General features: G+C 39.6%; 1 protein-coding gene across 2 annotated transcripts; it reads right to left on the bottom strand.

Moving 5' to 3' along the window:
- Positions 1-4,467: 4,467 nt before the first annotated feature.
- On the bottom strand, positions 4,468-22,059 carry LOC118776545 (paired box protein Pax-8-like). 2 transcript variants are annotated; one of them, XM_036526927.1, is made up of 11 exons: positions 22,038-22,059; positions 13,029-13,194; positions 12,460-12,657; positions 12,152-12,228; positions 11,219-11,344; positions 9,828-10,006; positions 9,237-9,357; positions 8,716-8,952; positions 8,175-8,276; positions 6,249-6,335; positions 4,468-4,538 (listed from the first exon to the last, which is right to left on the bottom strand). In XM_036526927.1, the coding sequence occupies exons 1-11, from the start codon at positions 22,057-22,059 to the stop codon at positions 4,468-4,470; spliced, it is 1,386 nt and encodes a 461-aa protein (XP_036382820.1). The 2 variants fall into 2 exon arrangements, with proteins under 2 accessions (XP_036382820.1, XP_036382819.1); XM_036526926.1 differs by lacking the exon at positions 22,038-22,059 and adding an exon at positions 15,388-15,457.
- Between the last annotated feature and the right edge of the window lie 4,019 nt (positions 22,060-26,078).

The raw sequence follows: 26,078 nt of genomic DNA on the forward strand, positions 1-26,078 counted from the left end.
TGGGTTTTCTTTAAAGAACAGGGGAATCATTTCATAGCTGCAGTGGTTTGGTTCCTGTTGACTTTGTCACTGATATTGAAGATTGAACTCTATCTTTCTTCATCGAGAAAGAAGATTGTGACTGTCTCCTCCAAGACATTTGAGGTGGTGTAGAAATTGACAGCAATGGCAAAAGAATATGAATTGCCTTCATTTTTTAAATAATAATCAGCAAAATGTCTGTTTCTTCCAGTTCACTGTTAAATACTGCAAGTGAAGACAGCTACCTGTTTCTATACCATGAATATTCATGAAAAGACCATATAAGATGTATTTTGATCCAGAATCAATCTATGCATATTGAAGAGAATTATAATCACAACTAATAACAGTCTCATAGCTAATGAAAATTCGTAAGCACCATCTTTTTTGTCATGATGATAATGACGGTAATGTTATTTTGAAAATGTCCATATCTTAAGTTATTTAAATTCATGAGATAATAACATATAGATTCAATAGTTCCATTTTGAATAAAAAGTTAGAAGAAAAAGACTTACATCTGAAAGACAAATATTGATATTTTAGATATTGCACTAGATAATGGTGATAATGTGATTTGGTATGCAATGTATTACATTTATGATTTTGTATACATGTTCCCTGATCATCAGAGAACAAGATGATGGAGAGTAGAAAATTAACCAAAGAAAGAATAAGGATTTTGAGAAATAGTTTATCGGTAGGTAATGATATCATGTATATGAGAACATGTATATAATTTTTTTCATATACATGTTCTGACCCACTATAATTTTATGCACTGAACTGGGGTATGAACACAACAGGGGTAGGTAAGGTTGATGGGATTAAAATGGAACCAGCTGCACACAGCATAATAAAATAGAATATGCAATTATCCCACATGCAATTATGGGACATTGACTGAATGACAGAACCAAGTAAACAGCACCTCCCAAGTTTAAACCACAAATGGCAGGGGAGACAGTGAGGCCAAGAGCAGAGGATTCAACAACTAGAAGAAAAAATACGTTTTAATGATATCATTATTGTTTCTCTATTTGGTACACTCATTTATCCTTGATGCCTCGCGGAGGCCCATAGAGTAACAACTATAGAGAACTGAGTCAATGACTGAATCAAAGTGATTTGATTCAACTTATGGTACATTTACCATGGACTGTTCATGCACTGACTCACCACAACTAACTAGCGGCTATCCTCATGGACATTGTCAACAGTCTCTCCAATGTCAGATTAAATAATATGTTAGTTAGCTCTGCCTGGAGGTAAGGTAAGGATTTGTTGAAACTTATTTTACTAGAAACTAACGCAGAGGCCAATGACATGTATTGTATTCCTAGAAACCAAAGAATAAAATTGTATTGATTCCAGCTGTAATTCTTTGTAATCAAAATATTGATGGATATGGCACTCATTTAAGAGCCAAGGATATTTCAGTTTTAGCTGCAGATGTAGAAAGTAGAGAGTATTGGAGGGAAATGATGGTGGGAGCTTGGTTATAAAAGGATGTGTTCCTAGAAACCAACAAGGATAACTTGCATTGCTAATTGAACTTTTTAGTTGAGCTAGCTCGACAGCTAGTACCACTGTCGATAGCAATGCAAAATAGTGGTGATTTCCAACACTTGCCAACAAGAACTTTGCTATTTTTCTACCAGATTTGGTAACTAGGTGAACTAATATTTTTCATGTTTCAAAAACCTACCGATAATAATAGCTGTTGTGGTAGTAATGATAGCAAATGTATTTGCCAGCCTTATAGCACTCGTACAGAAAGTGACCTCCTCTACAACACTGGTGACAACCTGTAGGGGTCTGTAGGGGTCACATGCTGCTTTCAGTGAGGCCCTGGGTTTTCTTTAAAATTTGATTGGTGTATTGCAAGGTAAGGTGTTTAAGTATGATAAATACAATTTTGCCAATCATATTCACAGAGGTACAGTGGGAAAATGACATTTTCAGGGCTGGTATCAGGTAGGGTTGCAAGGGTAGCAGTTGCCACAGGGCACACTCTCAGCCTGAGTGTCTGATCAAACAGTGGACACTGCTTGCTGCTAAAGCGCAGATGTTTTTTGATAGTACTTGACGACATAGCAGGAATCCTTTGGCAGCCATCTTTTGGGGCTAAAAGCATAATAATCACAGCAGATTGCAGCATAAAATGAGGCAAAAACAGTTACAGCCTCAATTTCAGATGTGATTTCCCATCAGAAGAAGTACACAGCTATGTTAGATAATGTTTCCAATATGAGGGAATGAGGATTATCTCCAGTTTGATATAATTGATCCTGCGGTCCTTATAAAGTGGACAAGAGAATGTTCACAATGTTGTACAATACATACACAAAAATATTTGCTGAGTCAGCAGGAAAAGTGGCAAGAAATATCTTAGAAAGAGGAAAGACCTTAACAGACATGGAGTTAGCCAGCAGTACTTAACACGTGCATTTAAAGGTTATGTCTGTGGTTTCCATTATCAATATAATATTATAAGATAACAAATAAACATAATAATATGGTTATTGTTAACCTTAAAAATATATTTTCCATTTTCATATCAACTTGAAACGAAAACAGAAAAACAATTGTCTTGCGGTATGACAGTGACACAACCTTAAATTCTATATTCAAAATTATAGTGACATCACTTTGTGTTTGGAGTGCCTTGTCCCTCACTGTCCAAATGACACATGAAGCCAAATTTACAGACATTACTGTAGGTGGCAACCATTTTAAACTCTTTGAAAGTTATTGCATAACACAAATTAGGGATTGTAGTTATCTCCTTATTTGAGAATCCCACAGCTACTCAGGGATTTGATTTCTCTGATTTAATTCATCATATGGCTGTTATCTGTGATTTGAGTACAATTGAGTAAAACACTTAACAAAACCCATCATTTTTCAGTCATGCTTTATTTAATTAAAATAATTCTTTAGAAATAGTGTATTTACACTCTCAACAATAATAACATTATGATAAAAACAAAGATTTCCCTCACAGATTCCTAAAAATATCAGCATGACAACAAATCCAGAATATCTGTGTGGGAAGAAAACTTTAAAGTTTGTCTTCAAGTCTTCAGTAAAAAAACAAAATACATTTTGTCTTTTTTCCTTGCATATCTTGGTTATAACCCCATCCCCCAAACTACCCCCCCCCCCCCCAAAACACACCCCCGAAAAAAGGATCCCAATAATAAAATTGCTTCAACTCAGGAAGCTTATTTAGCCATCTACATTATGTACATTTTTCTTAAGGAGAGGAAAATGTAACCCAGCAAATGTTGCTAGTTGTCCTTGTGGTAGGTATGCTGAAAAGACAAAGCTCGCTCCTTTGCACAGGAGGTTCAGCTGAAATTGAATGTGATATTAACCAGCAGCAGCAGCACACACACATCTGTTTCCATTTGTAAATCAGTTGTGCTGTGTTGCCCAGGCTAGTAGAATCCAATAATAATAATGCAGTTGTCCATCACTTTATATAAGGAATTGAAGTATGACATTTTCATCACAATATTTTTGTGTACTTCAGCTTAAAATAAAACAAAATGAAAATTATGACAGATACATCTACATCCTAGTATATCTTGTTGAACATTAAGGCTACAGTATTTTGCTTGATAAAAGGTATACATCACCTGGCCCAGACGCACTTCAAGTGGCGTGGATCTCTAGAATCTGTAGCTAAATAAATAAAGAAACATGGAAGGCTCTGTCCATGCAGTCCGTGGTGAGTTTCATTGCATTATGAGCACTGTGGCTACAAAAGGCAACCAGTGTCTGATTTTTGCCGTCTTCTCTATTCAGTGTTTGCAGTTTTTCATTGGTGAAGTTTACATCGCTGAACAGTGAATAAACACCAGGTCACCCGAGCATTAAAACAACATGAAGTTCAGGTTCAATATCTTTGAGGGGGAAAAAAAGTTGAGTTTCCTGACCATTGAGACATTTTGCATGCTACCATGGGATTAAAAAAACAACAAAAGAAAAAAAAACTGCCATGACACCGAATAGAGAGGGAAATGTCATGTGGTCTATTCTGGAAAATCATAACCCGGAACTCTAGCTCTGTGGTGTATGAATAGGTAAACCATTGTTATTCCAGCCCTTTCCAGCTCATACTTACTGCATTTTCAGAGGCATGTGAATGTGGTTGTCCACTGGAGTTCATTGCAGTTCAGCACTCCTGACTCAGGTTTAGGGGTAAATGATTCATTGTCTTGCCTCATGGGCCTGCTCTCTACACAGGAGTTCCCATTCCCTTTAGTGGGTGCTGCTGAGTTCAGGTGTTAGCTGCAGGTTTGATGCCACTGTCCCTCTCCTGCTTCCTTCTGGACAGAAATGTAAGGCTGCAACTGACTTTAAACTTTGCTTCATCCTCTTCTTCCCACAAATAAAGCCAAACATTGTGGCTCCAGATCAGGGCTTCCACGGGCCGAACTAAAGGTGGTCATAAGCAGCTGTGGATGGGGGAGCTGTGCGGGATGCAGAGCTGTAATAATAGGGTGAACCTGCGGGGGGAGACAAAGAAATGTATGAAATGGGCTTTTCACTTAATTTGATTCCCTTGAACTATTCTTTTTGCGGAACATCTCGGAAATGCTTACATTTAACTTCAGAAATACCTGATTAATGCACCCTCTACTCATCATTTTTAGTCTAACAAAACTCAAGCACTCAAACTTTCATCTCACACACAGACAAAGCACAAATAATACAACCCCTCTGAAAATGATCCCTTCGAATTATGTTTTTTTCATTAACGGAAGTAATTTTGAGATATTTTTATAAGGAATACATGTTTAAAAGAGCAAATGCTGTGTTGAATGCTGAAAATTTAAGTCACGAATGATAAAACATATATCCACAGACGTTAAGATAATTATTTTTAAATAAATAAAGAAAAAAAAAGAAAAACATCTCTGTAGTGCTTGCAGGTAGTTCAGGATTTTATAGGATTATTCTATCAACATTGTTAAGTCAGCCATACAACATTAGTAGATCAACTATGGCAGAAACTGTATACCACACACAGTGGCTTCAATGACTTGTACATATTCCAAGGACAGAGATACGTTTAAAGCAGTGCCATGGGTAACATGCTGCTCAGTGGGCACTCCTATTCTTTAAGACAGGCTGAATTACACTGGTTAATGGTTAGTCTGTTAACAAATGCATTGGAACACAAATGCTTATCTCTGCCCTGTGGTTGTCTTGCTCAGCTGTAATAAGATACACAGGGAGATAGGCTCAAGTGAGCACACAGACTCGTGACTGCAGACCCGAGGTCCAGACCAGGGAGTGGCTGTTCGGTAAGAATGGCAGTATTGTCTGTGGCTGGTCAGCGACTGCATGGAACTCCGCCCCTGGTGACTGGTTACTAAGGGGCGGAGCTATTTCCCATGACATGAGACATGTGACTGAAACTTGTGACCCAAGTTTAATCTGTGCTGGAGGGCGGGTTTGGTACTTGTTGTTATTTTGTGGTTCTGATCTGCTTGTTCTCTCTTTCTCAGGGTGGGAGAGTGTTTCCCTCGCACTGATAGTAGGCGAACCAATCTGACCTGAGAAAGCATCGTAGAGCACCTGCAGTTGCAGTGTGCTTTGGGCGCTGGGATCTGGACCTTAATACTTTTTCTCTGCTTATGCTAAAAAACTTGAAAATATAAATATACAGGCATAAGACTATAACATAGACAATGTAACAGAATTAGGGAGGGACTATGGGTCCAGGACTGGGACGGACTAACCTTATTGCATTATGGGCACAATATAGAGAGTTTGGACATTTTGATTCACCATTAAGTGATTTATGGGTACACACTCTGAACTGTGACAGCCTGTGATGTACATGTTATATAGATCAGAACACATGGCCATACCAGGTTGCCTTTACTGTTTGTACATCACAACAGTGTAAAATGTCAGCTGGGTCTGCAATATTGGTAGGACTCGTACTGGTGTCTTCTCATCAAAAATAAAGGAAAACTGTACCAGCTGTGATCTTCCTGTGGTGCCACTGTCATCCTTGGGACTACCTGATTGTTATGTGTGTGTTTGCACATGTGTATTTATGTGTGTGTGTGTTTGTGTGTGTAGGTGTATATGTGTGTTCTTGTACGTAGGCATTTACATATGTAAGTATGAGGGTATATAGTCATGGTCATATCTATTTATCTACACACATATGTGTGCATGTTTGTAAGCGGAGGTAGACTCACCCAAAATGCCAGAGTTTGTGAACCTCCATGCCTCACTGTAGGAGGAGTAGGGAGAGTGAGTGTAGGCCTGGGCAGAGTAATCTGTGCCTGCAGAATATTGAAGAAAAACACTTATCAGGATCTAATACAGACACAACAGAGTCTGATACAGACACTTCTTTGTCTGATGCATATATTCATCAGTGTCGGAAACACACACATACACATTTTGCCTAAACACAAACTTGTCATTGTTTGATATGGATATACATTGGTTTCTGAAACAAACAATTTTGTCTGATACACACAAACACAAATACTCTTCAGCAAATGTTATGTTACATGGTCAAAGCAAGCTAATTATAGTGAACAAATCAATTACTCTGAGCAAGGAGTCTTCGGCTGATACAGTGTTGTCATGGCTCACATTCTCATGTTTCGGTTGCGTCGGAGTGTGTTGCTCCTTTGCTGTGTTGGTTTTCAGGCACAAATTCCCTGTGTGTGTATGTGTGTTAATGTGTGTGAGTCTGCTTGTGACTTTGCCAGCATCTGGGCAGACTTAGCACATAATTCACAAACCGTTTGGATGGCTTGTAAACCATTAATCTGCAGATCAGGTTGGATGGCTGGGGGTCAAATCCTGCAGCTCACTGGTGCGTACAGTCTACGCGTCCTGTCTTTAACGCTTTAAAGTCCTCCCCAACCCCCCTAACGGGACTCCCCCTCTCCTGTTCAACCCTCACTTCCTCTTTTTGCCTCCCATTCTTTCTCGCCCCTTTCTTTCTCTTTTTTAAACATTCCAATATTTAATTGGTAATTATGCCGGCGGGATTGAATCCCCCATTCGCTCACTCCCCCCTCTCAGTCAGTAATTGTGTATGAACACTTCCTCACAGCCGGGCCCACCAGAAAAATAATAAATCAGGCCCTCTCATTTCGCGCTTCGAAGGGCAGACTTCAAATAAAAAAGGCACATCACACCACACACATCACAAAACCACCCCCACCTTCCCCCCCTCTTCTTTCTCCTTACCCCAACCCACTCTGACACCCCCCACCCCACCCCGCAACGACCACTACCCTCTCCAGGGCCCCTTAGTTCCCATGGCGATGCATACATGGGGGGTTGCAGGCAACAGGGCGGAACCCCCAGCCAGCTCTCCGCACAGCCCCCCCCCCAGGCCCTGTCTGTGCTGGCAGCCAAGTTCACCAGAAGAGCAGGCTACTCATTAACCTCCCATCCCCTAATCGAACTCTTCCCTTCCGGGTTTCCCTCCACTGTCTCTTTCTGTTGTCACCCTTTTTGTTCTTGATTTGTGTCCCCTTCCCTGTCTTTGTTTAAGGTCTTTCAAGATTTTTTCCACCTCTACATTTTGCCCTCTGTTTTTTTTCCCCCTTTCAAAATTATTTGAGGCAACCCTTCAGCACCTTTTCCTCTTTCTGCCAGGGATGGACTGGGGACATCAATGACCCTAAAAAGAATCTGAAGGAATGGAAACCTACTGTCTGAAGTGCTGAATTACATGTGAATTACTAGTGCTGAATTGATGTGTAGTACAACTATCAATTGTCAGAATAAATGTCAAGGGAATTTACACAATCTACTGACTAAAGGTTTTACATTGCATACTTCCTTGAGTAATATGAATGGTTAAAACGTAACTGACTTTTCTGGGTAAGACTTCAGCTGTGTCTGCATGCGCGTGTGTGTGTGTGTCTGTGTGTCTGTGTGTGCTTACAGCATATATGCTCATCAAAAGGTATTACATTGCTTACCTGAATGCCAAAGTACGGTAAGATGTGTGTTTCATTTTTGAAATATGACTAAGAGAATGGAAAGATAAATCAATGGTTTTTGCTTAGAAGTCAGGCTGCAGTCTAGTGGCTTTGTAAATCCAGTCATTGTGCCCCCTGCTGGATAAAATTACTCAGAAGTGGGTCTCTTACCTGCCACCATGCTGGTGATGGCAGAAGAGGTGAAGCCTGTCTGACCACTGCCAGGAATGTGAGGGGGGTAGCCAGGAAGTGTTGAGCTCACCATATCCCGCCCTGCAACGACAGGCACCAGCAGTGAGCCTCTGCCTTGTAATTATTAGTAACGCATTATTGCCACTTTTCAAACAGTTAGTGACTAATGGGCTTTGAAAACATGTCAACTTATAACAGTGTAACATCCAACTTAAAGATGTTTGATCGGGTTAATTCTGTCTTCATCTCTGACTTAAGTCATGAAGTCAATTATAATGAATTCTAAAGGAATTCTGAGGAAAAGTGGCAACAATGCTTTGTGAGTAGGCTGCAACACTGAATGGTCTCAAATGCTGAATTTCTTGCAACGTGCTTGTTCTGAGCAATCAAGTGTGTGGGACATCTGAGGTAGCGTTACAGCAAGACAAATGCAATTTGGCCAGCTCCGTCCAAGGCACAAGGGGAAGGCACACGTTTTTGCACTGAGAGTACAGCCATTTGATTGATCCCAGGACAGTACCTGCTATGAGAGACTGGCTGCTGAACTGGCTGTACACTGGACCATGATGGGACAATGAGCTGAAGGCATGAGAGAGATGAGTGGAGCATCCGCCACTGCTACTGACAGAGGCAGGAGCTGGGATTGACTGCAGGTCCAGGAAAGCAGAGCTGGGCATAACATTGGGGGAGGACCCAGCACTGGTCTCTTCAGGTGACATTTCCTGCTTCAGACAAAGTGGGAGGGGCTGTAGGGGGTCTGAGGGTGGCATGGAAAAGAGTGGTTGGATAAGGAAATGAAAATATGACATTAAAGAAATGTAATGGGCTGATGAAAAGGTCAACTCATAATGACTAACAGATATACGTGACAACAATCAAATCATGAATGAATAGAAGCCATTCTATACTTGATGCAGGTGAGATGGCAACAGATGTAATCTGGACAGGATCATGTGCAATCTTTGATGAGGAGGGTGTTTGTGAAGTTTTCAGTGAGCTTTTTCAGTTTCCTCTTGTGCTTCCTGTGCAATGACTTCTTACCTGCTACCACAGAGTAGCCCTGATGTGAAGTCAGATTCCGTCCAATGGCAGAGCTCGATGTTGAGAGGCTGGTCTTCCCATCCTCTAGGCTTCCATTAATGAGTGACAGAGGATACAGAGCCTGACGGTGACAAAATTGGTCAGCGGTATTTTATTTTTTCCCTTCCATTCTGTTTTCTAAATTACTATTACTAATTATTACATTATATTATTATCATTTAGCAGACATTCTTATCCTGAGAGACTTACATAGGTCACAGTTTTTACATGTTATCTACTCATATAACTGAATATTTACTGAGTCAATTGTGGGTTAAATATTGCGCCCAAGGGTACAATGGTAGCACCCCACAGGGGAATCGAACCAGCAACTTTTCAGTTACAAGCCCTGGTCCTTACCCCTATGCTACACTGCTGCTCATTATCATTCATGGTCATGGCTTAAGTGGCACGATAGTCATTCTTAATCATGCAAAAACTGGTTTTGCCTCTGTATAATAATAATAATAATAATAATAATAATAATAAATTGATATATAAATTGAATTTTAGTGATGTGAGTTAGTGCTCAGATTGAGACTGTGTGTGTACCTGCTCTGCCTTGCTGTGGCTGGGAGACGCAAAAGCCTCGGGACCGTAGTGGTGCCGCTCAAAGCCGCAGTCCTGGCTGTCCAGGTGCTGGGGAGCGAAGTGCTCGGGTCGAAGCTGCTTCCGGGGGCCGCCGCCACTCCCCTGGGAGTCCACACTGTGCCGGCAGCTCTCCTGATCACCTGACACGTCGAGAGAGCGGGAGACAGAGAGAGGGGAAGTGGGACACCGATGCACTGTGAAGAAAGCTACTTACATAAATTAGCCCAACAGAAATTCTGCTGTATACATGTGAAATTTTGATTTGATAATGGCATCAGCAAAAGTCATAAATAACATAACTAAAATTTACTAATGGGTACTTGTTCAGTAAGTATGGTGGTAAATGTGGCTGGGAATGTAAAGACAGAAGATTTGGCAGCTGCCAGTAGAACTAATGAATACTGTAACACAGCAGCTCACAACATTTCCCTTCTCTTTTTTGTCATATTGAAATTATCACAGTTTTGCAGGATTACAGTTGAAGCGGTAATTCAATGGAAACTTGTTTTATGGCAAACACATCCTATTGCTGTGCCAGAGAATTAATTTGACAGTTGTATTTGACTGTGACACACAGTTTGTATTTGCATATGAAAATCACGAGTGGCTTTAAATTCTGAAATTAATGCCAACATCAGAATCTCACGTTACACTATTCATGAGTACAAAAAAAAGTGCTGTTAGATTTAGATATGGTCAGTGTACACCATCTTCAGGCAAGAGTAAACACAAGGAGCCCCTCCCTCAGCGGCTGGCTAATCCTGCCAAAAATCTCTATTTTGTGTTATGATTCCTTGCGTACATTTTCTGAGATTGGACACAGATTATTAGGATGATACATCCATTCAACATGCAAAATGAGTAGATCTATGCAGTATTCTCTGTAAACCAGACTAAAACCAATGTATTTTCCAATATATTTATACATGTAGTAAAAATACAGTATTTTCAAATCAATTATCATTTAAATTTGAATTTGACAATACATGGTGAAAGTATTGGAATGCAAGTGAGAATAAATTCAAATACCTTTTATAAAAAGTTTTTTAAAATTCATGTCTGACATATATTTGAAATGCATTTAGTTGTGAATTTGCTAAAAAGCTTTAAATACAAAACATTTTGTCAACACTGCATTTGAAAACACTTAATCTAAAAATGCAATTTCAAATGCTCGACCACTTATGTATACATACGCACATTATTTTCAAATACCTTTGGGGAACTACACTTGCAGAGAGAACATCTATTTTCTTTTTTTTCCACACATCTTGTTCCTTTGTGCACAGTTCTTGTTAACTACATTGACCCATTCTGATACGGTTACATGTATGTGAATGAACGTAACTCACTGTCATCGTGTTTCCTCTTTCCATCAGCACTGGCCTGTGTGATACCCAGCAGCCCACTGATGGTGTAGGTGGAACCCAGAGAATCGGACTGTGGAGACTCAGGCGGAGTCACAGCTGAGCTGGGGACTAGTGGGGAGAGAAGCGAGGGAATGGGGTATTACTGTTCTTGCAATTATCATTGCTGCATCACTGCTGCCAAACCACTTAAGTCCTGTTTCCTGTACGTCACACAGCTGTTCTCAAAAGACAACAACACAAAAACAGTTCAAGAATTTACATTACATAATAATTTGACATATATTCAACAAATATAGCCAACCTGAGGGTGAAGTTAGAGCAATGATTTCTGAACAAGGTAAATAAACTTTGGAGAATGACACTCAGGGAAAGTGGTGTACACAGCAAGCAAGTTGTACACAGCAAGCAACAGAAAAGGGAAAGACAAAAGAGGGGACAGGGCATTCCTGTTGTTACAATTATCATTTCTGTATCATTGCCGCCAAACTACGTCAGTCCTGTTGTACACGGCAAGCAAACACACAGGGTAAATGCTTGGTGTGTCTAGCCAACAACACCTAGAGTTTTATTTTCTCACAGAAATATCCCAGGTGTTTTTATAACTACAGGTCTGCACTTTGCCAAATCCAATGCCTGACTTTTAAAACAGGCATGGAGGGAATGCAGATGGAGACTGGGTAGGTCCAGGAATTATGTATCAGAGGTCAACTGAGCTGGGATCCACATCAGTTTGAACCAAAACCTGGACCTACATTTCCATAACTACAGATAAGGGAAGGCTGTCATCCCATGGCTGTTGATGGAAGTGCAATTCGAAGCTGCAATGCTGGCTATAACTAGGCGATGAGAGCTGAAATGATGGATGACTGAGACAGAGAGAGAGAGAGAGAGAGAGAGAGAGAGAGAGAGACTCACTGAGTGTGTGTCCTGGGCTGAGCCCTTTGGCATCCAGAGGCAAGTTGAACGGCTGCTGAACTTTGGTCCGGATGATCCTGCAGTACAGATGAGAGTCACACTGGTGTCTCCTGTGTATGTGGGAGGCTCTTGGCACTTTCTTATTAATGGCACTCTATTCAGCAGGGACGGGTAACACCAGCCCCTCAAAGGCTGCACGGGTGTTTCTTACACATGTGCGCACATGCACACGCATGGATTCTAACTGTAAATGAATGAATGTGGGTGGTGGTTAAAGGCTGGGTGGGGTGGGGCTGCTAGTGAGGCACCTGTTGATGGAGCTGACGCTGGGCACGGTGTCGCTGTCACACACCCCCTCGGCCAGCAGCCGGTCGCGGATCTCCCAGGCGAACATGGTGGGATTCTGCCGTTTGTACTCTGCGATCTTTTCCACCACCTTGGGTGTAGCCACCTTGGGCTTGGAGCCACCAATCACCCCTGGCTTGATGCTGCCTGTCTCGTAGTACCTGCCGGGGGCAGAGAAAGGAAGTGAAGGAATCTGAATACTGTCCATCATCTGTTGGTCTTTGTTATTCATCGGTTTACCCAAGGCAAAAGTTCAGTCAAATACTGGGATCTGGTAGTGTGGTAGTGTGGTAGTGTGGTAGTGAGGTATTTGTATAATGGCTGATTGACATAGTATGCAGTGAATGTGCTGGGGAATGTGAACCTGAGTGCATTGTGGGTTGTCTATATGTGGCATTGATCTTAGTGTGTGTCACTTGTGTGGTATTTTCTGTGTCCTCGGTGGGTGCAGCACATTGTGAGCATGTACAGCAGTAAGGTGTACGATGTATAGCATGTAGTGAATGTGTCCAGAGCATGCACAATGGCTTACCGGCCCAGGATCTTGCTGACACAGCCATGGCTGACCCTAAGCTGGCGGGAGATGTCACAGGGGCGCACGCCCTGGTGGGCCATGTCCACGATGCGCTGGCGGATCACCTCCGGGAGCGGCCGCCCATTCACAAACATCCCGCCTAGTTGGTTAAGACCCCCATGTCCTGGGGGAGGGAGTCGGGTAAAACAGTTAATCTCTTGGTAGACACACTGCGCCCGCTCCCCAGTAGCCCACGCACCCGGTCACACACGGCCAATATTTATTTATCAAACAGTAAGTGTCGATTTCCCACATGACCAATGTTCATTTTGCACATGGCCAGTTTTCAGTTGAACCTCAATAACAGAATCCAAATCAGTTAATTCTACTCAGCATCACTGCACAGTATCACTTTTGCCTGCAGTTAACACCAGCAGAATGGTCATGCACTTCCAGCAGATAGGCAGTGCTTCAGAGAAATGGCAATTGGGGTTATTGAAAATCAAAATAATATCTTAGAAAATATGTATCTATTCACAAATGATAATATTGCACTTTCCAGTACAAAATCAGTCATTTAGAAAGATAAAAACGTCATATTTTGTGTGACTGGAATGCCAAATAATGGCAATAAAACAGTAGCTTCACAGTAATTTCAGCTATAACATGTGAGTGAAAACAGCAAAAATACAGATTCATTTTTTTTCAATTCTGTAAACACAGTCAACTGTGCTGGCATATGCCTTACTGTAATGGATTTGAACTTTGTTTTAGAAGCGTACCAGCCAGGCTTAAAGGGAGTGGCTAGCTGCATATTGTATTCTGGGGACTGGAGGCAATGTAATGTGCTGGCATCAGAGTACATAAAAGATTTTGGTAGGAAGCTGACATGTCTCTACTGAAACTGGAAATTCCATGCTTTACAATATGTGCACCTACTAAACAACAAAATTCTACAAAATTCTAAATATTCTGTGATATTAGACTTTCAATATTCATTATCATAGTCATGACAACCATTTGTTACTGTGGAAATGATGATAAAATGGAATCATTATCAGTCCAGTTCTACAATCAAATCTTTATAAATAAGAAAGAATAAGCACATGTGTTTGTCCCATTGATTTATAGACCTTAACCCTTGAAGCCTTCTTTATATATTGCTCTAGTGAGGGACAGTTGTGGAGCTCTTGATAAGACGTTTATGATTAGTTGTCAATTTTTTTTGTTTCACTAGAAATCTTAATTTGATTGGCTTGTAATGATAACTTCAGATGGCACAGAGCTTGTAACTGCAATGAGGCAGAAATTTATATCTCTTTATATCTCAGACTAAACTGTCTATGAGCAGATTGTGCTTACAACCTCTATGATTGATGCAGTATTAAAATAGAGTTTGACGACAGAATTCAGTCACGGCATTGGTGATTATCCTTTACTGTACACAACTAAACCAAGTGATACTTTTTTATTCATCATTTACAGAATATTTTGAGTGTGCTGGTTGTTATAATTAACATAAAATGTTGTGCAAATAATGAAAAAAAGGAACTCTTAATTTTTATGTAATGTTAAAGACAAACCACAATTTGGTATGACTGACTCCTGGCACAAGTGAATGGAATAAAGTCCACAGTGTTTTTCCACGGTATCTGAGCATGTGCATTTATTTTTTGTTATGCTCAGGGAAACCAAGCAGGTGCCCACTTGAAATGGAAACCTGGCTTGTGCCTGGTAACACCACATTTGAGTCTTTCGAATGAAATTTGACATTTTTCTGAGTGCTTAAATCTTAAACCTAATTTGTGAGACTGACACTTATTTATGTCTAAATATATTTCAATGGTGTTGCTTTTTTTCTAATTTGGCTCTATATATGTCTTGAACAATGTCCAAAAGTAATATTCAGGTGGATATTATCTTAATGTAAACAAAATACATTTTCTATAAATACAATAGAGAAGACATAGTTTCCTGCGATGTGTGTTATAGAAATTTTTTTAGAATTTTTTTTTGCCATACCTCAGGGAAACCCTTGAAACAGGGAATTAAAATATTTGCCTTTTTCATTTTGTCATGAAGTGTTGAAAATTATGCATGAATAGAAACATCATCTCAAACAGCACTTATGTGAAACAACATCAAGACATTTGTTTACAATTAAATGAAACGAGTCCAATTTTATGTGAAATTATTTCCAGCATTACTGTTTATGAAGTGATGTATTCTGGTGAACAAAGTATGGAAAATACATGAATAATTTTAATATTTTAGTTTTCAACAACGTTTTATTGCAGAATTAAGGATGTCAGCAAGACATGTGTTTAGAAAACATGCCATCACATTTTTTAGAAGGGATATAAAAAGGGTAACTGACCAATAATGTCGGATCTAGCTAGAATTTTGACAGCCTCTGGTCTACACAGTTCTGAGCAAGTCTTCCACATTCTAAACGTTGTGTGTTCCAGTTGTGAGCTCTAGATTCCGTATTCCTGGATTCCTACAGGGACACAGAAGGTGAGGGGTGGGTTGGGGTTAGTTGGGGAGCCTACGATTTTGGCTTTAACAAAGCATCTCGTCAGGATCCAGGATTACAAACCTTCAATCACCTAGCTATCTGCATGGCCAAATGAAAGAAAGCACTCTCATCAGTTTAACATCAAATTGTTTTAAAAAGATGTTTAAACACGTTTATATGTTACGCGTTATAATAGCCTATTATATATACATAGATGCCTTTCTGACGCGTTTTATATCAATTTTCGGATTTGTTGATGAACATTGCACATAAAATAGTTACATTTAACGTCCTTATTATGTCGAAAACATCTTTATATTTCTAAAACTTTATTTTGACTAGTAAAAATATTACTCACGTATTGGGACGTGCTATTTGTGATTAGTTATAATTTCATACGGAATTGAAAAGTATTCAGCTTCTGCAACTGTTAAACCTCAGGCGCAAAAACAGGCATTTGCCCCAGACTTCGCTCGGTTTTAGCGAGCAACGAATTAGGATTTTAAAGGCAATTTAAAGGCATCTGAATGGAGACCGGCTTCTAGTGTGGTGCGGTAGTCTCGAATAAAGGAAGTCCTTCTACACAGACAGAGCCATAAACGCCTTTGCCAACCTTACCAGGTTGCGGTCGTTGTGTGCTTGGGTTTACCTGCGTGCGTGAACTGATCGGAGTTCTCCGTTCTTGTAAGTACATCTTTGTGTTGTGTTTGTGAAAGTAACTACCCGCAAACGTACTTGGAATTCTCGTGTTACAGTGTGACACATTCGCTGAACTGTCGTATCTACAAATAAATGTTGTTGCACAGGTCCAATCACATCGGCTCATATGGTGAAACCAAACATCCAGTATAACCGTAATTTCACTGCACACTAGATATCGCACGTCTATAGCAAAAACCTTCAGTGGTCTTTCGTTAATGCTCGTTGCACCTGCTGGAAAAGACGGGACAGGACTATCCAAAATAGTTATGAACTATTAACACTTAAATGCATTTGTGGAGAGCCAACCAGAACATCTGCTATAGAATATGTATCATGTCCAATTGTGTATTGGTTTTATTTAAAAACAATCCACCACTGGTTTAAAAATGATGGATCAAAAAAGAGTAGTTCATCTACATGTCATCGGGACCCAGCTAAATAGATGTATAGCTTCTATAGACGTATAGCTTCTATAGTTCTGAAACATTTTTTTTCCAACTGCCACTGGTTCAAGGGACTACAAGATAACGGATCAACATATTGCATATGCGTTAATTAATTCTAGCCTCATATTTATGCCTTTCCTAGACTAGCCATGGCTTGCAAATTCTTTATATCACACAGTCCTGAGTATTATGTACACATTAGCACTGTACAATTTCATAAAATACTTCAGTTGGTCAGTAGCTGACATTTTTCCCTCGATTTCCAGAGCTTTCCTCGTATGCACCCGGGATAAAACATATTCTCTATTAACGTTTTCTCTTATTTCACTATAAGAGAAATATTTTACCTGATGTAAAGGCTTTTGATATTCATATTGTGAACATCACAGTTACGCTTCACTGTGAAACGGGTAAAGTTTTGATGTTGGGGGCGAAACGGTCTATCTCCCTCACTGGTCTCCCAGTAGTCTGCATCACTGACTCACTAAGCATCCCCTCGCTTTTAATTTAACCCATTGAGCTGTCTTCTCCCGTTGCCCCCCCCCCCCCCCCCCCCCCCCCCGCTTTTCTTTCATTTCCACATCAAACAGCCGCCAGAGGAAGCTGGGTGGGGGAGCGCTATTAACGGTGCTAGCAGAGTGTGCAAGAATCCACTCGCCAAGCTTCACCAGTCAAGAGGATATTAAAGCGGGGCTGCCCCAGGGGAACAACCCGGGTACAGGAGACACACATAGGTTGAATGGAGGATCCTATTACGAGCCGCACCTGCCCGAACGATAAGGACTCTGTAGCGACGGAGGCCGCAACAACGTCAGCCACAGCGTGTATTCCGGGTAATTGTAAAACACACACACACACACACACGAGTGAGTATACATTTTGCATAGATTATGCAATAGAAATCTGTAACACGCTTGTGTTACTGCCTTTAACATCCGTTTTCATTCTTTAAAAAAGTTTATATTGACTGAAATTGTTGGGTTAATTAAACGTTTATTCGTGTAAAATAAGCCAAAGGAATGATTTATGTTTCTCATTCAAAATCTGTTCTTTCAAAATCTTTTTTTTTGTCCGCAGAGGTGCAGAGCTGTAATTCTGAAGTTTGGAAATCTTTCTATTGAAACGCCTCAGACGGGGCCATTAAAATGTCTTGCTACATGAATTTCTACAGAATGCGTTCTAATGCCCTGACCACACTTCTCTGCACCTGTTAAGTAAGTCGATAATCAATCAGGTTAACTCGGTTGGTATAGCACAGCCTTCTTGGAGTCTGATTTGCTTACGTAACAAAGTTCGGTGTTGGCGAAAAGTTGACAAAAGTGTCCAAAATTTGTAGGCAACTTGCTTGGCAGAGTAACAGCAACAACAGCAACAACAACAGCAATAATAATAATAATAATAATAATAACAATAATAATAATAATAATGATAATAATAATAATAATTATCGTTATTATTATTATTATTATTATTATTATTATTAGTATTATACCATTATTATTACATTGCCTAAATTGAAAAAAATGCATTTCATTTCCTAAGTATCATTACACATATAGATCATATACACAATAGATTCAGTCAGCACAAATATGAAGCCTACAGCGACATATTAATTTCTTACATTAATATATAGCCCACATCATAGTGAGCTTTATGTCATTACTTTTTTTGACTTTTCGACATTACAATTTCTGTTTGTTCTGGATTTAAATTTGAACACTTCTGAGCGTCTTAAATGAGATCAGCTATCCAACAGATGGGTATACGCTGATATGCTGCGCTACGTTGAGGTTGAGAGCCACCGCAGAAAATGTGTGTGACAATAAGCGGAAACATTTTATTAATACGGGATGTCACGCTTGCTGTTCAACTATCGACTCAGATATGTGCAGATATCTGTCAGTCCACTGGAGGATAGTTCCGTGCCTCTTTAACAATAGTTCAATAGTATACAGCGGCATGGAAAGATATATATTTAACTCCTCGCACATAGTATCCACTTGTGCTGGCATGCTTCACTGGAAAGTTTGCATTCCCGTTTACAGTTACCGCAGGTGTTGCAGAATGAATAGACAGAAACTCTGATAGAATAGATAGAAACGCTGAGTCAGCAAAGGATGTTACCAGAAGAGTCAAAGGAAAAGAACGACCTGTCACTTTTCTCGCTCATCTGAATTCTTCTCACCGCCTTCAACATGTTGCGCCATTAACATAGGCTGCATATCACATTAAATTGAACTTCCCGTTCAAAATACAGTGCTGTTTCCTCCGCTAGGGCTGTTAGCTGGTGAATTCATCTACTTTCTATGTCTGAAAGTTATGCGGAAAAACTTCAATATCGCCTCAATATTAATTTCAGCTAAAATCAGAAAAAAAATCAGTGGATATACATTAGGGAAAGGCCTACATCTGAAATGAGTTATGAATATTGAAAAGAAGGGTGGAACTAACAAAGAAAATGTCTCCTTGAATCAGGGGTCCATTTAAGTGTAATTTAAATACATCCTTTCGTTAAATCAATTACCTCATGTTTTCTTCAATATATACACATTTGTTCGAAGTTGATCTAAGACTTACGTTAGTTTTTTTCTACTTTTGTCGATTCGAGACTGCTCTTGTCAGTCCCCTCTCAGAATGCTCGGGTTTACTATCAACGAGATATGTTGTATTCCACTACAACATGGACAACGCCATCGCCAAAACTCTACATTACGTGGTTAGTGAAAGTCATCACCACAGGAGGATTGAATCGTGTCCTTCGTGTCAGCGAGAGCTCCAGATCGATTCATCACCGTCATAATCAAAATGACAAAGATCGGGTCGTCTTTTTCGGCCCCGTCACAATTTCGCAAAATTAACTTTTAATTAACTTCCACGACAGGACTCTCAGGAAACAACCTTTGGCGGAAAAAAGTAAAAGCTGCAATATATCCATCTCTCCCGACATTGGTGCCACCCACGCAAGAATTAGAGCGCGATTGTTTCTGGTCCCTGGGGTTCATTGCTTGTTATTGTTGGTATTCACTTGCCAGTTTAAATTGTACCTGCATCCCGTCGTGGTGGCCTTAATGATTTGTCGTAAGTAATAGCCTAGTTTATAATGCTTCGGGAAGAAATAGGTCACACCTTAGACCAGAACTGCGTGTAAAACTATTATGAGATTCACTGAGAAGAAATATGTCAAATATGTCAAATTCCTCAACATGAAGGTTCCATATCACATGTCCCGCCTGGTCCAGTTTATGATGTGGGCCCTCCAGGATATTCCTTTCATAACTTGCTATCTGAATATCTAAATTCGGATATTTAACGCACTATACAATTCAATCAGCGGACTGAACCTTTTCTACAAATATACTTTTACCGTATTGGGTGCACATGCTCTGGACCAGTGTCAATATGTATGTTTTGACCAAAATTTCATACTTAATTACCGTCAAAGCCTGAGACCTGTAAACATGAAATGATGGAAATTCTGCAGCTGCGTTTTTACAATATTTCGCACGTGTTCCAGAATTAATGCATGAAAGAAAATTGCTAAATGTCTGTCATCATTTATGGAACAACACATTTTCCGAATGACAATATTTTTTATCGATGATATGAATAAGTTTGATTAAATTGTTTAGAAAATGGACCATAAAAATATTTTGCTTTCACCTTCAAACATTCACTTTTACGAGATGTCTGTATCTTCATCAGGGGCGCTTAAACTTACCAGGAGAAAACTATAGTTACTGGCCAGGTCCGTCAATCTTACATAAACATAATAGCAACGCAAACTTCACAAAACGCCAGAACTAGGTTACATATTGCTGAAGGATCTCGCATTTAACATTAACCTAAAAACAAGGAGGCCACTCAGTTTAAGAAACTAAATATAAGGCCTATATAAGCATAGGATAGCTATCTTTCACAACCTATTTCAGTCAGTTTCCTTCTTTTCAACGCATAAGTGGATAATGGATGCCCGTGGATAATGAATTCATGACTGACATGACAAATGACACTTGAGATAATGGAATCATAATGAATTTGGGAATTTCATTATTTATTCTCCTCGATGGCCTATGCCACAACATCGCCTTTTCCAAGAGGTAAATAACAATAACAGCAGCAGAAATAATGAAAATAAATTCGTTAAAATACTGGAATCTTTAAATAAATTTGTAGATTGTGGATTTGTATGCCTAATAAAATAGCCATTTTAATCGTATTATATTTTACTTAAACGATGGTTATCATTGTCATCGTGATTTTGATTGCTGTTCATAAATTGTGCTAATAACGTTTCACGCTTAAAAAGATATTATTCCTGTTTTGAAACGGTGCTAACGAAGAGGGATTATCGATTTTTAGATTTAGTTATTTCTAATAGATAAAAAATGCACATGCATAAATCAGCCTTGTTTGATAGAAAATATATATGATGCATTTATCACGAGCCCTTATGCGTTTCTGTGGACGTATGGACCATGTCTCAAAAGTAACCCTAGCTACCTCGCGCCATTTAGGGTATAGGCATCCATTCGCTATGTACTAGATTTCCCAATTCTTCTAAACACATGTCGAATCTTTTGAGCGTTTTTAAACTGGCCGTTGTTGATCCGTAAGGCGCACATTGAGTAGTAGTTTGCTGAATAACGAATATCCTGCAATTTCAAAGCATATATTGTAAATAACAAAATCATTTATAGGGAAAATGGATGAGATGGTCTGGATGTATAAATTATGTGAAATTCAACATTAAAAACATAATTAAAATGGGAATGTTATTAGGAGTTTGATAAAAACGTTCACCATCAATGAAGCCTGGATTTCGCACCGTTAAAATAGCAATACACATTAGGACAGAGTAATTTAAGTGAAGCCCGTCAGAATATTAATGTGTATATTGTACTGAGCAATACTGCACACAAACAAATTGTATTGTCATACTCAAAAAATAAAATAGTGTGGTAGTCTATACTACATTCATGTAAGGCAGGCTGTCACATTTACGCTGAAATAATCAGCGTATGTTAGTGAGATTATTTATTTATCATCGGCGTTTCTGTTCTATAAAATATATGGTATATTCCATGGGGTGAAAACATGTCAGATACTAAACTGGAAAAAAAACATTCTGACACACTCCTGATACATCAGTCTGAGAAGTATGGAGCATAATAGTTTTGTATCCCCTGTTTTATAATATGGCACTGTAGTAAAACGTTGAAAATACTCCTATAAAGATTGTCTGTTGTTTCAAATTTTGGAACCGTTTTTTCTGTCTAATTTCATTCATAAATGCATGTTAATTAAGTAAGATTTAATTTTGGACCAAAACGCCACTACAAAAACATAAAGATGTTTTACCTCGTCCGGTGGCGTTGGACATTGTCCTGCGGTCTCTGTCGCAGTGGCTTATAGTGGACACTACAGTTGGGGGTCCGGGCTGTCTGTTACTTAGATGCGTTATTAGTCCAAGGAGAGTGTCGATGGGCATGAGAAAAGTGTTCCCGCGTGCACAGTCTAACAGGCTGCAAAAGGACAGATTGTAATCGTTAATGTTGATCGATTAATTTAGTTAATGAAACTATATGCTTTCAAAATTGTATTACTGAGCTTTTACCTATACATAGCGTTCTTATTATTTGTTATTTATTTGTTGCATCTATTTTACGCAGATGTATCTCGCCAGGTGTTTATTACTCCAAGTATTGTATTCGATTTTGGCATCATAGCGGCTGTTAAAAAATTGTCTTTCTGTCTTGGCGGTTTGGAGAGATTTCAGATGCGAACTGGTTCTATGTCACGACTGAGTGGTTACCCCTGGCTGCCTGTCTAACCATGTTGTTCTCGCCCCACGTTCCTCTCCGCCTCAGTCTCCCTTTCCCGATGGTGCAAAATATCCATTTTGTTTCTCGATGGTATGGATATTTTTTTCTGGGAAGCAAATGGCTTGTGGTTTTCAGAATGCGTGCCATTTCGTAGCCGACAAAACGGAGCAACTGAATGGATTAATGGAACACACTAACCTCTTCTGGTTAAATAGCATGTCATAATCCAAATGTAGAGAGCGAAAACAACAAATAACATTTCGCAGTCAGCAAATTATCCGTTTTATAAGTATACAATCACTATAGCTGCTATCGATTTCCCACAATATGTTTAAGTAAAGTGTCCATTTACCTGTGCCGTGTCGAAATAAAATGTTCCAGGCAGATCTTTGTATTATCCAACGTTGCAGAAAACAACAGCAAAACGGTGCTCTCAGGTAACTGTCTTTTCAAAGACACCAGCCGGTTCGGAAGTTTCTAATCAGCTGCCAGTCTTGCACGCCTTTTATCCTGCTGACGCGCTTGTGGATGCAACGCAGTGGTTTCATTGGATGATGGCATTTATGAAGGCGTGGGTTCCCTTTGGGAAGGTGTGGTTGTGGAAGGTAGGCGTGACTCTAACAAAGCCACATGGATGAGTGGTTTTGTGTTCAGACCGTCATCCCCCCACCGGCTGCGACCACCGCTCTGGGTGATAGATTTACATATGAGAAAACACACTTTTAATTTTATTTATAGTGGAAGAGGAACAGTACAACAATTGTGAAATTAAATTATTCAGACACGAACATTACAGATTAAATGCACTTTCTGCTTCTGATTTGTTTGTAACTATTTCATTTTTTTTGTGCAGACACTAAGATAATCATTGGTTATACATTGCATGAATGCTCGAGGTTCATTCGAGTCGAACACAATCATTCCAGTATGTGGGCTTTAGCTTTTCTACGGCTGATTTTCTTTGCTTCGGAATGCAGGAAAGAATGCTATACGACTAGTTTGTTCTTAAAATTTGGCTCAGAGACGAAGGAAACCTATTAAATATGAAACTAAATTGTTTATCCCTGCAAGCTGACATGCGTTGATGGTGTGCTAAATTACATGTCAGGTTGACATCCCACACACGACATGATAACAGCTATGACTGAACAATTGGGCGTGTACGAAAACGTTGTCATGTAGCGCGGTCACTTGATGGCAGTTGTTGGATGGAATAGTTACAGTACTGAGCACAGCTGACACAGATGAATACTAACAGGGGTAGTTGATGAACTGCTTGATGATGAAGTGCCAATGTAGGTGCTAGAAATCTCATGAACACTAACGGAAAACGCACTGAGTATCTTCATATATTCAATTATTTTCACTCCAAAACAAACACGAAGCGCTCACTTGTGTATGTATTACTCTTTACGTTTTTATAGTACGAGTCATGATGGAGTGTAAGAAAACAGCTTTGCAAACGAAGATAAGTCGGACAGCTACTTCAGAGCACCGTGTGAACTTATTGAAGACTCATCAATCTGTTACACCTTTGAATGTTGGAACCTATATGATCGCACTTCGTTCCCGCGTTGCCCGTCAAACAGGCCTACAGCCTAGCCTGCTTGGTGCTTGCCTTTTTCACACGGGGGTGGTAGGGCGCCTGTTTTCTCACACCCATGGTGTTGTTCTGACAAGCCCGAAAAACAAACAAGTTAGTCTGAATTTCTCGCATCTTTTTGACACCATGTCCCTAACGCTGGCTCCAGTCTGGTCGGCCCAACCAGAAAACTGTCGCATTAAGCCATATGGCTCATGGGTTCAATCACCCGAAGATTTATTACGATGGGGAAATCACTCACACAATCACACAACATCACTTTGTAACCGCGTTTCTGCTATAAGCACTGACCTAAACGGGTCACTTTTGAAGGTTGAAATTGAAATACTCATGCACATCAACATAATGCACCTTGTTCTTCTCGCCTCTTCTTCGATATACATAGCCTATGCGCAGAATTTTTCGTAGCTCAGCTTTGCTACCTTACTTTTTCCTCATTTACAAAAACAGAAGATTGTTTATGGAGTATGTTAAAATGTGTGACCTCTTGTACATAGCTTGAACACATGGAAATCCTCTTGAACACACGTCACAACAACATCGTTCGTCTTCCACATCCCAAATCCTTATCCGCTGGGCAGGCCCGTAATGCATAGTGATAGACAGTCACCGCCCCCTTTCCACAGTACTCAAAGTACTCAGTGTGAATAGCATTACATTACCACCATATCGGGAGAAAAGGCAGAGTGTCTGTAAATAAATACAACTTGCAAAGAAGAAATAAAACGAATCATAACATTACATTGCAGCTTTTTCTCCTAAACGGAAGACTGAAAGAGAAGAAAATAGAAAGGAAAACAGAGAAAGAGGTCATCGAGAGTTTAACTGAAGATTAAACTTCGAGATGCATATCATGTGTATATTTTATATATACCATCTCCTAATAATAACAATAAAAAGTCTGGCGTTAGGTTGCATTTTTACAAATCAAGCTATATCAATATTGGCTAGTAAACATCTCACGGATAACTGAAATGTCAGTGCTTTGATCAATTTCTCCTGTTTAATGGTAATTTGAAAGGCTAAAATATTTTGCACATAAAATATAACACACAGCTTTCATTTTGCAGAGACATGTACGAAGCCGTTTAGGAGCAAGGAGTATCACAGGTCGGGTTATCGCCGTTCAATTCCATTTCGTCCCCGTCCATTTAACATTTCTTACCGCTAGCTCAGCAGGTGACATAATATTCGCATAGTGCGGCTCAGAAAAAAATTCTTACTGTGACCAAAGGAATATGCCCATATCTGGTGTGTCCTCAATAAAGCATATTAATTCACAGATCATGTCTCATTTCCCAGAGATTTTATGGTTTTAGAAGGCACAAATGGCGCCCGCTCATTGCATATCAGCCAGGTAAAACATTCACGTTGACATCAGTACCATCACATAGGCTAGTATATGCGCACCAGACGTTTGTAGCATCCCCTGAATCATTGTCGTGGTTTTGTCTATTAATTATTTGGCTCCATTAAAAACAAATTACGAAATTATAAATAGAAAGGTGCTCTTACATCGAGAATCTTGTCCTCGATAAGAAAATGGTCAGAACAATCCCAGCTTGTTATCTAAGGACTCCCCCTTTATCAGTAAGTCTGTGTGCTTAGTTCTCAGTGTACTTTGTATTATGCATAATTGTTTTGTACACATTTTCGTTCCCTTTAGGGAAGGACGAATTTGTAGAGTTAGGACTGCAACACTTAAAACGCATTCCTTTTCTTAAATTCATTCATTAAAAGTCCATTATAACAGATTAAATATACTCTACCAATCCGTTATAAGGTGGATGTCACACCTGCCGTAACTTGTCGAATGTCTTAGCTGGATGGACGGGTGAGAGAAACTGGAGGAAATTTAAGATTTAAGATCTTAAAACTCATATCAATACATTCATCTAACGCTGAGTAGTATAAGTCAGCTTGAATCATACATAAGGATACATACATAATATATGTAAAGACGCACGCATGCAC

This window comes from Megalops cyprinoides, chromosome 4 (assembly GCF_013368585.1).
Source record: "Megalops cyprinoides isolate fMegCyp1 chromosome 4, fMegCyp1.pri, whole genome shotgun sequence".
NCBI classification, from domain to species: Eukaryota; Metazoa; Chordata; class Actinopteri; order Elopiformes; family Megalopidae; genus Megalops; species Megalops cyprinoides.